Source organism: Mastomys coucha, unplaced genomic scaffold, assembly GCF_008632895.1.
Source record: "Mastomys coucha isolate ucsf_1 unplaced genomic scaffold, UCSF_Mcou_1 pScaffold21, whole genome shotgun sequence".
In the NCBI taxonomy this organism is placed as follows: domain Eukaryota; kingdom Metazoa; phylum Chordata; class Mammalia; order Rodentia; family Muridae; genus Mastomys; species Mastomys coucha.
Window position 1 is genome coordinate 37,991,024 of NW_022196904.1, and position 12,395 is coordinate 38,003,418.

Sequence of the window (12,395 nt, forward strand, 5' to 3'; positions counted from 1 at the left end):
TTGTCCGTCCATCTCTGCCCCTTTCTGATAACTATGCCTCTCTGCCTCCCGCCTACCTCTCTCTGCCTCCCCACACCTTTCCCCTGTGACATGAAGATCTGTTTTAATTAGTGCTGTGATTCCCATGATCATGTGGGGAGGTATGTCACAGGTTCGTCCTAGGCTCACAGCAGGGTCTGGGGGTCAATATAGACAGACAGCTGTCTGCACCGTTAGCAATTGCCAACAGGTAACTAAGAGCCTTTCCCTTCTTAATTAAATCCCCTTTGCTGGGGCAGCCTGTTCGATTGCAGTGGACAGGGATCAATAAACATCTTTCATAGCCCGGAGGCCTCTGGAGCTGGGCCTGACCTTCCAGTCCCTCTCAATCCCACCTGCCCACTTCTTTAAAAAGCTGGGAGCCCCTGGAGGTTGAGAGCTGGCTCTGATTTGTCCCTTGTGACTTTGTGCCTGGTATAGAATCTGGAGCAAGTAAGGAATGAGTGATAATGATTGTTGATTGAATAAACCTAAGGGTGGGTGGCAAGCATGGCCCAGGAGGACTTTGAAGTTATAAATACGATCTCTGTCCCCCGGCATTAACTTTGAATCTGTTGGAACCACAGCTCCTAGACACACATGGCTCACCACTAAGGGTACCCGAAGCTCTAGGGCAGTGAGGCTGCTAGTAAGGGGCTAAGCAGTCTTTGCACATGTTTTCATAAGGTAGTTCAGTTTTCTGGGTAAACTGAGGTCTGTCTGTCATTGTTGTGACTAAGTCACCCTGGAGTCAGGAAGGGTTCAGGCCTGAAAGGGGTCAAAGGAATTAAGAGGGGGCTCAGGATTGATCATTAATAGTGAGTTAGGACAGGGGAGGGTGAGAAAGGTACTATTTTGCAGTCCTTGAAAGAAGTTATCTCTGAAAAGATCACTGGGCCTTCTGGTTTCCCAGGGAAGGGTCGGTATTAAGGATTCCTTGAGAGGTCAGTACTCGTCCTGGTCAAGGAATGGTTTGCTCAGGGTATTATCAGATAGCTCCTGGGTTAGAAGAGGAGCTAGCCGCCGCCCTTCTCACCTCGGTGTGACCCGAGGGCGCGGGCCCAGACGTCGCTGGGAGCCTCCGCCCAACTAGTGGAGCTCCCCTAGGGCGGAGCGTCGGCGGGTCCCCACCAAGCAAGAGGCAAGGAAGGGCGGGCGCCCCCAGCGCCAGGGTTGAGGGAGGCGGGGTTCGGTGCCCGCCTAGGAGGGGGGCGCAGAATCAGGGCTTTTTAGGACCCAGCGCGGCGCCTCCCGCCGGGGGCGAGTGCGGCTGCGCGCGCCGTGTACCCGTGTCCGGAGAGCCGCGGGCTGGACGCGGACCGCGCGAACGAGCAAGCGAGCAGGCAGCGGAGCAGCAGCCCGGAGGCAGCAGCGGCGCGGCGGCGGCGGCGGTGGCGGCAGTGGCCGCTCCACGCCTCGCCTCCCTGGCCTCGCCATCCTCGCTGCGCCGCGCCCGGACCTGCCACCCCCGCCTACCGGGCCCGACCTCGGCAGCGCCCCTTGCCTCGGCTGCCAGCGCCACCCGCCCTCCCAGAACAGGGAGCGGAGTGCGGGGCGCAGAGACACCGGAGCCAGTGCCCGCCGGCCCCGCCAAGCAAAGCCGGCCGGGAGAACCTTCGCTCGGCCCAGCGCGGCTCCGCAGCCGTCCGGGAGCTGTCCCTTCAGCACCGCCGCGGTAGCCTGAGTCCCAGCGCAGCCCAGCGGAACCCCTGACCCAGCCCGAGCGCACCAGGCGCTGCGCTCAGCGGCCGCCCCGCGGGGCAGCACCCTGGTGCCCCTACCCAGGGGACCCGCCATCTCCTCCGGGAGGCGGGGAGAAGGAACGAGGAGGGAGGTCAGGCAGCTTCCCCCGCCACCGAGGGGAGTAGGCAGATAGGCAAGGAGAGCCGAAGGGGACCGGTCACGCAAGGAGGAGAGCAAGCCGCATCCATCCCCACCGCACCGGGAGCGCGCTGCGGCGACCACCGCAGAGCCAAGCGCGGATTTCTCGTAACCCCCTCTTTGCCAGCTGGGCTTGGTCTATCGGGTCGGCCCCCGAAACGGAGCAGCTGACCTTCCCCTAAAAAGCTTTGTGTCGGTTTCTCCATTTTCCCGCTGAGATGATACCGGGAGCCCGGCCCCCCCATCCTCTCTCCCCTCCTCCCGGGCCTCGCCGCTGAGCGCCGCCCCACTCCCTTCCTCCCTCCCTCTTTACCTCCCTCCTCTCTTCCACTGCCTCCTCCGCAGCCAGGCCAGCTCCCTCTCACACTAGGCGCCTTAAAGACCCTAGGGAGCCCGCGCACACACCCCTGGACCCGCACCTGACTGACAGCTCCCCCTGAGGGGGCTTGGCTCGTTGGTTGGGGTGGGTGGCCAGAGCCGCGGTCCTCTGTGCCCCCCGACGGCTGGGGGGAGGGGGGAAGAGGCCCTGCGCCCCCCTCCCCGTCGCCAACTCCCCCTGGCGGCAGCTCCCATGGGTGTCGCTGGGCCGCGCCATGCCTAAGGGGGCGCCGCGATGGGCCAAGGGGACGAGAGCGAGCGCATCGTGATCAACGTGGGCGGCACGCGCCACCAGACGTACCGCTCGACGCTGCGCACGCTGCCCGGCACGCGGCTTGCCTGGCTGGCAGAGCCGGACGCCCACAGCCACTTCGACTATGACCCGCGCGCCGACGAGTTCTTCTTCGACCGCCACCCGGGGGTCTTCGCTCACATCCTGAACTATTACCGCACCGGCAAGCTACACTGCCCGGCCGACGTGTGCGGGCCGCTCTACGAGGAGGAGCTGGCCTTTTGGGGCATCGACGAGACGGACGTGGAGCCCTGCTGCTGGATGACGTATCGCCAGCACCGCGACGCTGAGGAGGCGCTGGACAGCTTTGGCGGCGCGCCCTTGGACAACAGCGCCGACGACGCGGACGCCGAAGGCCCCGGCGACTCGGGCGACGGCGAGGACGAGCTGGAGATGACCAAGAGATTGGCGCTCAGTGACTCCCCAGATGGCCGGCCTGGCGGCTTCTGGCGCCGCTGGCAGCCGCGCATCTGGGCGCTGTTCGAGGACCCCTACTCATCCCGCTACGCGCGGGTAAGTGACTGCTTATCCATCGGAAGAACCTGACCCGGAAAGGCAGCCTCTGCCGTTTCCCACGGGCAGGGTGCAATGGACAGTGAGTGCCCAGAGTGTTCCGAACCGAAGGGGGTGTGTACGTGTACGTATGTAAGAGAAGGGGTGATTTTGCCATGATAACTGGGTTTGTATAAGTGAGTTTGTATTGCTGGTTGTATATGAATGTGTGTGTGTGTATACACGTGTGTGTACGTGTACTGTGCGTGCATATTTATGTAAGTGTGCTGGTGTGTATTTGGATGGACAAAGTCTGTAGGAACAAGTGAGCATATGTGTTTGTTAGAGTGTGCGTGAGAGCCCCCTCTCTTGTTAGTGCCGTCCGTGCCATTGGCAGGTGAACATCATGAAAGTGTGGTTTGGTTTGGGGAAGGTAGGGAGACTCCTTCCTTCTTCCCAGGTCAGGGAGCCTTTGGAGTAGAAAGAGTGCCTCAGCCTGCTGGAAAGCTAGAGACGGACACTCCCTCTATCCCCAGAGACCACCTTTGAGCCATTTGAAGAGGGGTCTTGGGAATGCTCCTAGTTAAGAGCTTGGTGGTTGGTGTGGGTCTGGGTGGGGAGAGAAGAGAATGGTGATCTCTGGGACACCTGCCTTCCCAAGACTAGGAAGAGCCTGGAGGAGGTCAAAGCCTTCAGCTCCTGCTTTCTCTGGCCCCTGGGAAGAGGTTGGCAGAGAGGAAACCCTTAAGGGGAGTGTACCCAGCAGAAGTGTGTGAAGTGGGTGTGTCTTCCTCAGCCACACCCCTTTAGAAACAGCAAATTGTTACAAGGGAGAAAGGACATCCTGTTGCTGACCTTGGCCCTTCAGATGGGCTCCCTGGATATGTTTCCTCTGTAAAATGGGGAGAGTGCTGGACTGCAAGGGCCATTTGGTGGACAATCTGTCGCTGAGCCCAAGGAAGAGACCCCAGAGAGACAGCTACCCTGGAAGACACACTCCAGGTCTTCCTGGGCTCTGTTCTCTGGCCTGAAGAGAAGAGTAGCAAGGATGAGAGAGATGTGTAGAGGTGGAAATCTAAAAGATTCCCTCCCCGTCTATAAGCCACCTCTGCCCCTCCCAGGCAAAACACTATCTCTGCCCATCTACTTACTGCTCAGGCCCCTTCTCTTTTGCTGGCAGGAGGCTGAGCCAGAGCTGGAGTAGGGGTGTGGAATAAAGAGAAGCTGAAATCCGCAAATCAGCGGACAAGCAAAATTTGGGAGCTAGGGGGAGGGTTCTGAGGTACCCAAGGACAAGGAAGGGCTGGACAGGCAGACACCTGACAAATCTGATGCTAATATAAAACAGAAAGACATATGGGGTTGGGGGGGCACCAGTTCAAAAATCTCATACCTTGAATCCTTAGAATAGGTATTGTGGGCAGAGATAGAGAGCACTTGGTCTCCCATGTTGCCACTGCGGATCTTGGCCAAGGTCGGGTAGGAAGCAGAAGGCCAAGTAAAATTTGAGTCAGAGCCTTCTGGGACCCTATTCTTTCCTGAGATGGCCTCTGACTCCCCACCACTCTCCAGAATGGCCTGGGACCCTTAGAGGTGGCCTCTCCTCTTCCCCGTCTCCTTGATGACATAGGCCACTACAGCTAGAGGATTATGTAACTGGAGGCTATGCTGAGCTGTGGGGAGGGGCTGGGACATGGGACTGGGAGAATGAGCCAGCATACGCTGAGAGAGATGCCTGGCAGGCTAGGCCAAGACCTGGGTTAGAGCAGCCCTTTACTCACATTTGACCTTGGCCCCTGGAAGTCAGGCCAAGTAGGCCCAACTTCTTTAAGGTACTTGTAGAAGGCTGGGCCTCTCCACCTGCCACTGTGGACTCCACTTTGACCAGTGACCCATGTTTTAGGGTATGTGAGGATTGGTAGGGTGTATCCATCCTCCACTTTCCACCCACTGGCCATTCCTAGGCTATTAGGTGGCCTTCACTCAAAAGAGACAGGCTACCTAAGTACAGCTTGAGGGCTGTCAATATAAAAACCACAAAGCTGAAAAGTCAGGAAACTCTCACAGGAGAGTCTACTGAAGAGCAGATGCAGGGAAAAGCTGGACCGTCAAAGGTGGAGGGTAGGGCACTGGGGTGCATGTGGGTATTTGTGGGTACCCCCTCAGGATAGCAGAACTACTGTCTTTTTTGGTAGCCTCAGGGAGAGGCCACAGGCATGGGCATCACATGAGGACACTGAGAAGGAACCCACAGAAGGAACACAAGTGAAGGCAGAACTGGGATTAGAACCAGGCTCCTGCTGCCCGCCTGCCTGGCTGGCCTAGCTGCATTGCGCTGGCTGCCGTGCTGCAGCCCTGCGCAGAGACCAGCCTGCTGCCCACCTCCTCCCCCTTCCATCTTTGCTCTGCCGCTGCTGCCCGCCCCTGTCACCTTCCTTTACTCCTCCCCCTCACAGCCTGGAAAAGCCTTCTCAGATTGGTGGGTTTGGGTTTAGGATTTTTTTTTCAGACCCGACTCTCATGTGTGATATAGTCTGTGTGTGTAAAACAAAAACTAGAAAGGCTTGTGTGTGAGATTCTGTGTGGGTGTGTGAGAGACTCCTCGTGTGTAAGGATAAAAATATGTTAGTGAATGTGACTCTGGGAGCACATGTGTGTGTTCCTATGTGTTCATGTGTGTGTGTGTGTGTGTGTGTGTGTGTGTCTGTCTGTCCATAAGAGAGAGATCCTTGTGTCAAAGAAACTGAATGTGAGATTGTACGTGGGTTGATAAATGATGTGTGTGCATACGTGTGTGTGTGTCTGTGTATGTGTGTGTGTATTCATAATATAGATCCTTATGTCAAAGAAATTGGATGTGAGATTGCATGAGGGTTGATAAATGGTGTGTGCTTGGGTGTGTGTGCATGTGTGTGTGTGTGTGTGTGTGTGTGTGTGTGTGTGTGAGAGAGAGAGAGAGAGAGAGAGAGAGAGAGAGAAAGAGAGAGAGAGAGAGTAAGAGACCCCATGTATGAGACCCCAGGTCAGTGTGTCTCTGAGAGGTATGTGGGCAGGTGTGAACACGTGTGTGTGGACCTGTGTATATGTGTACACTATGTGTTCAACACCACCTATGCACATGCAAGGCGTGACAGGCTGTGTGCGGCTATGTGTTAAGAAACTATGAGGCCCCTGTGTGTGACAGTGTGTTTTGGGAGAGGGATCTTGGCTGTGTGTGCTATTAGTGCTTGTACATGAGAGAGACCTGGTGTGACCTGGGGCACTTGGAGGAAGATATTTTGTGGGTTCTGTACCTGCTGTCTCCACCTCCTGAGATTCCAAAGATGTCTGACTGAAGGCACCTATCTCCCTGCATGTCACACCTCAAAAGACCCATGTCCCAAACAAGCCAGTGCATGTATGGGTCCAGCAGTAAGGTCACATCCTCCAAGGAGCTGTCAGGATGTTGGCTGTGGGACATAGGAGCTCCTTGGTTGGAAAGGGAAGACCCATCGGAGCTACAAGAGGTGACAGTGCTGGCTAGAACAGCTAGTTCCCTGTCCTTCCACAGTGAGGGTTGGGGAGTGAGGTGAGCTGGGGCAAGCTGAGCCCCACCGCAATCTAGGATGGGGTGCAGCCTAAGACACACGTAAGGTGTGAGTGGTGATGTAACTATAGAGATGAGGGGATGAGGGGCGTCCTGGTGTGAGCTGCCTCCTGGAGTCTCTCTGGGCAGACACTAAGCGGGGTGAGCAGGTGTTGGCAGGGAGAGGCAGAGGAAGAGCCGTATGCAAAGTCTGTGAGAGCTGGTGTACAGAGCCAGCTGGCTGGGAACCTGCCCTCCTCACCTCCTTGAGAGTCAGCTGAGGTCAGAGGCCCTAGGCCTTTGTGATTTACATGTCACCAGGAGCATTATTCATTGTCATATCAAGGCCAAGAATGGTCTCTAGGTTGCAGGCCAGGAAGTGTCCCTAATGTGTGTGTGTGTGTGTGTGTGTGTGTGTGTTGACATCAGTCTCCTCAGGTCATTTGACTGGATGTATGCCAATGACCTCAAAATTGGGGAAGTCCTACCTCTGTGTGCTCTACTGTTTGTCTTCCCTGACTCTGTCCTTCTCTGCCTCTTTGCCCTGCCCCTTAGCCTTTGGGACCTGACAGAACCCTAACTCTTCTTGGCTCTCTTGGGAGGGAGTCATCTAGTAATTACAATGGAGAGCCCAGCTAAAGACTTCTCTTTCTTCCTTGGGTCCCACTTCTGAGGTAACTCTGGGAGTTCTGAATGGGGTATGAGGCAAAGATGGAACTATTAACAATAACTTCTTAGGAAGCTCGCTCCTCCCCAGAACAGGGCATACTTTGAGACATGGCAGAGGGGGCCCATCCAGCCACTGGGACTCTTTGCCAGGAGTCCTTGCATTTTTTTTTTAAATTGAATCTTCAAGCCCCCAAGATCCTTTTGGTAAAGATAACCACAGACCAAGTATCTGGTAAGTACGAGGTTTCCTGCTCCATCACTGAGGAATTGTTGCTGGGAGGACTTGACCATAGAGGTTCACGGAGAGAATGTCTGAGATGATCATGGATGGTCACAGGAAACAGGAGACACAGGTTGCTGTTGTGGCTTGTCTTATCGTTCTTTGCTGGTATTTCTGCTGCGGCAGCAGCTTTCTTATTGTCTTACCTCACAACCAGCTCTGAACTTCACCCTCCCCTCTATCATCATGCCTGCCGCTCTCTGTACTTCAAAGCGACATGGTTCCCTCAGGCCTACCTCTCCAGCACTGTGTGACTGGGTTTCCAGCTCTCCTCCCAGGCCCTTCCAGTCCATTTTTTTCCATTTGGCAAGCCCAAAGGCCTTTTCAACTGAAAAACTGGTCAGGTCGCCAAAGCCTGTGGGACTTCCCAGGTTCATGCTGGGGCCTTTTGGGTCCAGCCCGATTCCAGTGTGCAATTGTCTGGCTTTACTCAATGCTCGCTTAAATGATCATCTGGCCTGACTTAGTTGCTTACAGTTGCTAGGTCATGTCCAGTTCCCACTGGAGGGCTCTTTCTGTCTATCTCACTGCCCCTCCTTTATTCTTCACATCAAACCAGAAAACAGTTCTGTAGCAGCATCCTTCCTGGCCCCGACAGACAACCACCAAGGTCCAGTCCCAGGGTCCTCCTCTTCAGAGTAACAAGCTGGTCCATGCCCAGCTGTGCATTAGAAGTTTTGCTCAATTTAGTTTTATCTCCGCCGGGTTCTAAGCTTCCCCTGCACTCAATGTAGTATGAGCTTTTGTGATGGGGCAGATTGAGGCCCAGACAGAAGGACAGATTTCTCAAGGTCACAGGTGAGCAGGTTGTCTGTCATCTTCTGACTCCAAGCTCAGCAGGTCCTTGAAGCCCCACCTTGGGGAAGGTTTGGAGTCTGGTGCCCTGGGGGCAACTTCAGTGTCTGGAGGTTTGGCATTGGTGTCCAGAAGCTTTGAAGGTTGTTGGCCTAAGTCTCTCAGGAAAGACAAGATATCTCAGGGGTGGGGGAGGGTTCTGGTAGGGGCTCATTCCAGGGCCCACTGCCTGAGCCAGAGACCTCAGGCCTCCTACGACAGCTGAATTTAGTGCCTCTGGCTATTCTGAGCAGTCTCATGACCAGCATATTCCACTCTGGACCAAAAGGTCAGGGCCTTAAGCCACACCCTGCTGTCACTCCTGGGTCAGCCTGGCCACCACCCCAGTCCCAACTGGATCTGTGAAGGTGGCTCAGAGGCAAAGGAGAACCCAAGAGACTCCAGGGCAGGTGGCTGCCAGCCTTTGTTCAGGACTTTCCATGAGCATAGGATACGCCACAGATAGCTGTTCTCTGAACACCTCCAGTCACTACTTTTAAGGCAAAAGTTCTTCAACTTTTTTTGGGTTCAAGTGCAAGTGGATAGGAAAGCAGACCTTCTTCCAGACCATGACAATAAGTATAGGGACCCAGGCAATGGGACCTGGAAGTAGGAGCTAGATAGACATTTGGGCTCATCTGTGAGGAAAGCACTAGGGCAGGGTGGGGGTGGGGGGTAGCGGAGTCAGGGAACGGAAAATTACCATCAGGAAGTGTATGGCTAAATCGGCTGGAGCAGGATGCACACTGAAGCCAGGCTAGTGTGACCAGACACCACCAAGCATGGGGTTCAGATTAAGCCCGTTTAGCCCTTTCCCTCAAGTGGCATTTTGCAGGAAATGCACAGGTGGGCTGGCATGAGGGGCTTAGGGAAAAATGGTTGCCATGTTCCTTGTCCAGGTAGACGGCGCAGGCTCAGTGAGCAGAAGACACCAGTGCCACCACGTGTTAGAGGGGCCCAAACTCACAGCCCAGGCTTTCTGCCGCTCTTGGCTCCCAGTTTTAAAGAAATGCGGAGCCCACCTCGGTGTACTGCCCATCTTACTACCTCCCCAATCCTCTCTGGATCAAGGGGGAGTAATCAGTTATTTGCCCTTTCAGAGTCTCCGCACACCACACACTGCCTTGGTTCACAGATCCTCATCCGGTTCTCATAACGCTCCCCAGGACCACATTATTATTTCCAAGCCCTTGCCGCAACGAGGCTACTAACACTCAGAGAGGTGAAGTCACATGTCCAGAATTCCTTAGCTCAGGAGCAGAGCCACCAGCATTCAGAGCCTGCCTCCTGTCTGTGTTCCAGAGACATTAGGGTCGTCAGCCTGCCATGCTCCAGGCCTGGACTTCCATCTGGTTCCCAACCACTTGTCTAGGGGATCCTGCTCAGCAAGTCCTGACCCAATCGATCCTAGCAAGAGGGCCACATCACCACTGGGTTAATAGAGCTCTTAAAGAAGAGACTGTTTCCATAGTGCCCAGCCATCTCCCATCCCCACTCACACTAGTTGGATTCTGCAGGAAATGGCAGAGGAACCAGAGAAGATGGAACTTTATCTTGTGTGGGGGCACAGTGTGGAAAGAACACTGGCTGCTCCTGAGCTCTGAGTTTGAGGCCTGCCATGTCTCCTGCTATCCTCTTTGGTCTGGTTCCCTCGGAAATCCTGGTCTCCACGTTTTGTCTTCATCTCTGGGCTTCGGCTCCTCTGCTCCCCACACTTGCTGTGCTTTCTGCTCCCTTCTGAGCATCCAGTCTACCCTCTTCAGCTCCCGACTCTCAGCCTGGTTGGCTGCCCGTGCCAAACCTCCTCCTTTTGGACCAAGGGCCCTGGGTACGACAGCACCCAGCTTGCACAATTTAGACTAGACGTGAGTGGGTAAGCTCTGAAGGCCTGGAGTTAGGGATGGACAGACCATCAGGTGTGGACAGATGATATCTCAAACAAACTCCAGGTTGTAGGCATCAGAGAACTAGACTAGAACAAGATTTATATATATATATATATATATATATATATATAGCTTCCCACTGAAGCTACTGAGCTGGTTTGGGCAAGGCCCAACTCCTTGGGGCTACGGTTTCTTTCTACTTGTCATTCAGGAAGGTTGATCTTGGTGAGCACTAAGAATCTCCTAGCCATCAGGGGATTTAAGAATCCCAGGCTTCAGCTTCTCAAAGGAGCTGAGAGACAAGCGAGTCCTTCTTTTCTCCCCTTCCACACCCCAGCCCAGCTGCCCTCCACAACATCAGTGAGAGCTCTGGACCCGAGTCACGGCATCAAGTGGCCAGGAGCCCAGGGGACGGTCTTCAGAACCTCTCTTCACTTGGCTTCAGTCCACATTCAGTCTATTCTCACTCACTCATTCAAAGTTGAGAGTCACTGCCAGGCTGGAGAGATCACCAGCCGAGCAGCAGGCTCACACTTGGGGTACCACTACTTTTAGGTATGCTGTTCCAGTCCGTTGGGAACCAGCTGCAGCCCTCTTGCCTGAGCCTTTTTCTTGGCTGTCAGCTCTCAGGGAGCAGCAAGAAGCCATTTGGAGGGGACCTGTCTAGTCTATCAGACTAGACTGAGGAAAGGACCATAGAAGAGAAACATTGTGTGGGACAAGGTAAGGTTCTCACTGATGGCTGTCATGGAGGCTTAGAGATAGATGCGGCAGGACCATCTTGCTCAGGCTGACCCTTGAGAACTGCCCAGGGTCCTTCAAGAAGTTCAGATTCTTGGGCTATGTCCTGAAAAGTTCTGTTCCTAGAACTGCCCATTCCTGAGTGACATAACTGTTAGCCAGGGGAAAAGTTCCTGTCATGGGTTCTACATAGGTGGCTGCTGTTCCAATCATGGCCCCTTGTTCAAAAGCAACAGAAGCAGATGAAAGCAGCGTTGGGGCTTGCTAGAAATGAGGACTCAGGCCCAGCCCAAATGGCCTAGTCAGAATCCACACTCCAACAGGCTCCCCAGATGACTCTAGCGCATTAGAGGCTGAGAGGTGCTGAGGCAGGCAATGGTTCATAGCCTAGGAGAGGAAATGACAGGATCCATGGACCACTGGATAGTATGTGCAGGTTGTCTGTTCTGTGACTCTGGCCTTCCTTGAAGCCTGGGGGTGGAACCCCTTCTCAGTAATTCCAACTGCCCCTGTCCAGCTACTCAGGCATAATGCTTTCAGCTGGGCTGTCTGTCCTCTGGGAACTTTTTCTCACATGCCAGCTTCTGACATATCCAGAGTCTACCCACCCGCCCTCACTTCTAACCTCTCTAGCTGAAGCTATCATCTCTTCTGTAGGTGATTGCTACAGCTGTCTGTCCTCTTTGCCTCAGCCCTGGCTCCCCTATCCTGCCTAAGGCCCTTCTCTACAGGACAACCTAGGCTACCATGACCCCATCAGTCCTTCATTTTATCTCACTGTGGATTTGGTCTCCCTCAGAGGAGAAGCCTAACTCTTTCCAGGGACCTACGGGTGTGTGTGAGGATGCTCCCGCACCCCAGCCTTCTTCTTTACACCCTCCGGCCCAGCTTCTGCTCACTTATCTTGTTACTTCCTCTTCTCCTTCATCTTGCTTCCCTCCTGCTCCCCTCCATTTTGGCATCCCAGGTTTCTGTTGGGCATTTGACATTCTTTGTGTTTTCCCTGACATCAGTAATTATAGCCCCTTTCGATCAATTGTGGCATAAAACCTAGAGCAGTACCTGGAACAAGATGGGTGCTAAATAAATATTTGTTGAAGGTCAGGTGATCTGTGTGGGGGGTGGGGGCATGCCTGTAAATCCCTGCACGCAGGAGGCAGAGGCAGGAGGGGCTCCAGTGTGAGGCCCGCTGAGGCTTCATAACAAGGCTTCGTGTGAAAACAAACAAAATTACTGAATGAAGAAAACAATTGTGGGACTTGAGTTCAAGGTCAGTGAGTCCACCCTTTGCTGAACCACTTCCTTCTCTGCCTACCTGGGAATTGCTTCCTCTTCCCCACTGGAGCTGTGATAAACAGA

General features: G+C 54.5%; 1 protein-coding gene across 3 annotated transcripts in view; it reads left to right on the forward strand.

Annotated features, from left to right (window-relative positions):
* Nucleotides 1-1,289: 1,289 nt before the first annotated feature.
* The window catches only part of Kcnc1 (potassium voltage-gated channel subfamily C member 1), a 42,781-nt gene continuing 31,675 nt past the window's right edge, over nt 1,290-12,395 (forward strand). For all 3 annotated transcript variants that reach the window (XR_004123037.1, XM_031386706.1, XM_031386707.1), the window contains exon 1: nt 1,290-3,082. Coding sequence is in view for 2 of the 3 variants with exons in the window: in XM_031386706.1 (XP_031242566.1) it covers nt 2,513-3,082 (570 nt within the window). In the remaining variant the exon portion in view is untranslated. The remainder of the gene's footprint in view (nt 3,083-12,395) is intronic.